This window comes from Solanum stenotomum, chromosome 8, assembly GCF_019186545.1.
Source record: "Solanum stenotomum isolate F172 chromosome 8, ASM1918654v1, whole genome shotgun sequence".
Classification (NCBI taxonomy): domain Eukaryota; kingdom Viridiplantae; phylum Streptophyta; class Magnoliopsida; order Solanales; family Solanaceae; genus Solanum; species Solanum stenotomum.
The window spans coordinates 50,804,125-50,808,880 of NC_064289.1; the positions used below are offsets into that span (position 1 = coordinate 50,804,125).

Below are 4,756 nucleotides of genomic sequence, written 5' to 3' on the forward strand. Positions count from 1 at the left end.
TGTGGTAAACCGGTAATAGCTACCAAAGCCGGATTGGGCGAGTGCTTATAAATTGTGTACTTATGCTATTATCTGTATATACCAGGATAGTCTCTATGTAAGATGGCAGGGGTAATATCATTTGAATGGTAAAGCAACTGAAACCTATATGAAATAATTCAAACCATATTTTCACAAGGTCCTGACCTCCTAAATATTTCTTAGGTTTAAGTGATATGTTTGTAATGTCTATGTTTGTAATTATTTGGTCTAACTAATAATTTGATTTTGTATTCCCTACAACCCGAATGGCTTATAATCTTGTATTACATCTTGGTGAGGCATGTTGTTTGTTGGAATGTTCTGTGTTTATGTCTTATCATTATGATTGTTTTTTGGTGTGGCCTAGGGACCATGACATAGTTACAATTGTGTGGCAGATTTGCGCTCATCAAGCAATGTGTATTATATGTATAATTGGGATCAGTATGGACTTAGCCGCATGACATTTGAAGCCGCTAACTTAGGGATGGAAATGTATGTTTTCCCCACTATACGGTTGGTGATCAAACTGAAGATGAAGCCACTGTTTTTCTGCCGCCATGGGTTTGTATATTTTTCATTATTATGAGTAGTATAATGCATATATCATTACTGGATGCAGTTCACAGGGGAAGGATAAAGAATATGATTATGAATGTGTTATGATAATAAAGGAAAACTTACAATTTGTAATTCGCAGTGCGTGATGTTGTTGTGTAAAGTTTGTAGGCTTGCAGATTTTATTTAATATGACAGGATAACCAGGGATTGAACAAATAGATCCAGCGGACGGTTTGTGTAATTGAATGTGTCTTTGAGTCTAAATGTATAGTTATTTTGAAAGGATGGAAGAATGGAATGTCAGGACTACAATATAACTGGAGGATCTTGAATTTCTTGCAGAAGGCGCAAAGTTTAGCGAGTTGTTATTGTTAGATGGAGAAATGCCATAGTGTTTTGAAGAGGGGCTTGTCGAAGTGGTGGCAACGATTCAGGAGGGAACTTTTGGTCTACAGCGCAACGCTACTGGAAAGTTGCGATGGTTTTGAGTAGGCGCAACTGTTGGCCGATTCGTTGGTTGGTCCTGTCGGCTGTCCTAGTAACGTTAATGTTCTGGTTAAGCAGGATTCTATAATATACTATTTTTACTATTAACTATTCTAATTGCATCTTTGCAATTAAACTTTGAGATAATAGCTATTAAGGTGATGCAACTTTAGTAATTTTGGTAGTAATATTATTAAACTTAGTTATTTATTATTTAATTCACTCCCCATAAGCTTTTATATACATAAAATAAGTAAATTTAAGTAATCAGGAACTAAGTTCATTTTAATTATCATAGTAACTTTTTAATAAATGAACAAGTCACTTTCAATATCATATGTATTCTAGGATGTCATTTTTTATATAAATTAAATCTAGAAACCAGTAACATTAATGAAGTAGTCATTGATCCATTGAAAGGCCTTATTCATTCATAGTGCGTGTATTGCTAATGATAATTATAATGGGCTACTGATTGTGACATTTTTTTAGAATTAGTATATCATGATATCCAAATTAATTATGCAATTTGAATTTATGAACTCGTATGACTGATGTTATTGTCCTAAAGAGGTATTTATTTTAGAGTTTCTTGATCTATAACATATGTTATTGACTCCTCAAGTAATAGTTCTATTTAATTGCAGTGAGACATTCATAAGTTTGTTTTTAATTTGCCTTTACCCCGTCAAATTGTACCTGTGTGTTAAGTTGGTGTAGTCATTAAATTCTCCTACTGAGTATCGATAGCTGGGGTTGTCTGGATTTGTTGTGTAATTATTTTAAACCCATGGACTGATGCGTTTACATGCTACTTTGGACAATGAGAGTTACCTTGTGATGTTATGGAAATACGATAAGTACAATATGGGGCAGTGTTTATTATTTATTTATAAGTATACTTGCATGAAGGTACTTTTGTTTTGCATTGGTACGCAAATTTAATAGTATTCAATCTTCTTGGGAAGTAATCGTCGTACATATGAACCATAATAGATTTGTAAGCTTCCTCAGGTGGATAACCATAGTCTGGTTGGGGGAGTCTGTGGTAGCCATTGCAAAAGGGTTGTCTATGGAAGAAGGTAATATGGAGCAGAGGCAATATATACAAATAACACATGAATTTCACACATTAATAGATAATAAGTACAGACATTTGTTATATGGTATAAGCCACATATTGTTTAGTTACAGAATTCAGAAAGACGTCTAATCTTTAGCGGATTTGGGTTTATTTTGGTTGATTTGGGCCGCTGCATTTGTGGTTTTCTTAGCCCTCTTTATGTACTTCCTCATTGATCTGACTTCTTCTTCTAGGATAATTGGTGCTTCATCTTCTAGTTTATGTATTTCTTCGGCAATTAAGCTCCTACCGGGGTTTGCATCTGTCAAATTAATTCTGACAAGGAAGTTGAATTGTTTGTCTTTACTCAACACCAATTTGCGGTAGTAGTGACATTCTTCCTTCTTTATAAGATATAAACAATTAAATATGTTAGTTTGAAGGTTGCCAGTAAGGTACACATGATACTACGTAAATACGATGTGAATTCAGTGAACTGTATCAATAAATTTCATACCTTTATTGAGGTTGTTTGTATGTACTCTTGCACGTTGCGGCCTAGTAAATTATTAGCCGCTTCAAAAAGTATGACTCAAGCACATTTTTCTCCACCACACACTTCTAGTCGTAAGCAGTATCTTCAACATAGGGGTAAAAATTTAATATGAAAGTTCATGTGTTTTGTAAGGAGTAGATGTTTGATGGAGTTTTAACAGAGTCTAACCTCACTGCATATTCTACATTATCAATGTTGCAATTAGTACAAGCTTCAACCTCTGCTATAACTTTGACTTTCTTGCGGCACGTTTTGCACGACAAATACCATGGCTCATCTTTATTGAGTATGTCTACAATCGTTGCTTTGAACTTGTACATAGAATCCTGCAAAGCACCAATATACCATATTTGTGAATATATGTTAAACATACACCTGAATTTTATTTATAGAGGGGTGGAGTATCGATTAGTATGTACCTGCGATTCAGCCAACAACCCATCGAGAATATGGTCCAACAGAACTTTTATAGCTCTTCTCATTGCCTTAGTTGGTGCTACTTTAATATCTTTGTTGTCAGCCTCTATGATTTCACACTTGTATATACAATGAGGTAAGTTAGTGGTGCGAGCCATTAAGAGTGAGGTGTGTTCAGTGCATATGTTTTTCAGGTATATGGGTATATGTAACTACAGAACAATGATAATAGAGGGATTATGTCGTCTTAGACCAAGGTTTGATTTCACTTGGCAACAATAGTGCAGTGTAGTTTAATCATATATTTTGGCAGTTGGTTTAAAGTAACCGTGTTGAATAAGTTAACGTACCAGGTTCGAAGGTCGATTGCTTTTTGGAAAATTGGATTGATTAAGACGCTGCTCACAAGAATAGTAGAGATCCCAAATCGGGCAAGTATGAGAAAGACGTGTTAATATTTACAAACAGGAGCTATAGTCAGTTTATAGTCGTTAAGCGGCTACAATAGACGGTTGGATACCTTTATAGATTGAGACTCTAAAGTCACATAAGCCGAGTATAGGCTTATCGTCTGTAAGCTTATCCAGGAATGCACCGTTATTTTCAGCAAAATCGCCCCAAAGAGTTACAGTTGTAGGCTCCATCCTATAGTATCAGTTAGAAATAAGAAGTCAGGGCACCATCATATATTTATATAGATGTTGGATTATGAATCATCAAAACTTACAACTCATTTGTAACAACTATTTCTCGTCTTTTCGAAGTTGCATTTTGAATGATGGGATTCACCGAAACTAAGATGCAAATCAAGTCTGGAAATTGCACATGTAAATTAGTGATAGCACATATGTAATGGAGCATGAAAATAACAACTTTGACGCTTGGATAGTTACCTAGAATAGAACCATTAGGTAAGTTATCAGCAACGTCTAATGATAAAATACCATCAGAAATTTTATGTGTTGAAACCTCATGGTCGGTCTCCTTTATTACTGTGTTGTCTGTAAAGGCCAATTCAACTTCTTTATGCACAGAAGAGTAGTTGGGGTTGACACGATCATAGCGTCCTTTAGCAATGTAGTAACTCTTATTTGGCTTCAAAAAGTCCTTCCATTTTTCGATATGCTTATTAAATAGCGTTGCTTGAATCTTTGTGCCCTATTATTAAGAAGGTGTGGCATAAGTAGAACAAATATTAACAGTGCGATAACGGAAGTAAAAGTGTCAATGTTGTTACCTCTTCCTTAACTATTATGATTGTTTTTTAAGTTTCTTCATGCCTTGAATTCTTATAAGGTGTTATTGAACCCCTATGAATAACTAAGACTCTAATCACAGAATCAACAGAGTTTTTTGGTATCTTGTTTATCGGTACAGTCTGTTTTGCTAGTTTCAATTCAGTCGTCATGTTGGTTGAATATTGATGACTGCAGGTACCTGAGGACATGAGTGCAACAATGTTATTTCTGAATGGCTACGAAATTGTATGTAACCAGTTGAATGAAAAAAAAATTGTCCCTGTAGGTATGTGATTGTTATTGTTGCTGCTAGGGGATGGAACAAAGTGAAGTATTCCATATGAATGTGTTTCATATTGCCTTCTTTGAGAATGTAAATTTTTAAAAAATTAAGGGAATGTCATTCAGAAGGGA

The 4,756-nt window shown here is 34.8% G+C and overlaps 1 protein-coding gene across 1 annotated transcript; it reads right to left on the bottom strand.

Moving 5' to 3' along the window:
• Positions 1–2,277: 2,277 nt before the first annotated feature.
• On the bottom strand, positions 2,278–4,512 carry LOC125873889 (replication protein A 70 kDa DNA-binding subunit B-like). Its single transcript, XM_049554725.1, has 7 exons — positions 4,441–4,512; positions 3,998–4,262; positions 3,832–3,916; positions 3,625–3,749; positions 3,107–3,210; positions 2,856–3,013; positions 2,278–2,467 (listed from the first exon to the last, which is right to left on the bottom strand). Exons 1-7 carry the CDS (start codon positions 4,510–4,512, stop codon positions 2,278–2,280), a joined length of 999 nt encoding a protein of 332 aa, XP_049410682.1.
• Positions 4,513–4,756: the final 244 nt, after the last annotated feature.

Coding starts and splice junctions, on each gene's coding strand:
- LOC125873889 (XM_049554725.1), bottom strand. CDS start 4,512: ATGACGACTGAATTGAAACTAGCAAAACAGACTGTACCGATAAACAAG. Junction 3,917..3,997: donor ACCTAATGGTTCTATTCTAG/GTAACTATCCAA, acceptor TGCAATTTCCAG/ACTTGATTTGCATCTTAGTT. Junction 3,211..3,624: donor TAGAGTCTCAATCTATAAAG/GTATCCAACCGT, acceptor GTGAAATCATAG/AGGCTGACAACAAAGATATT.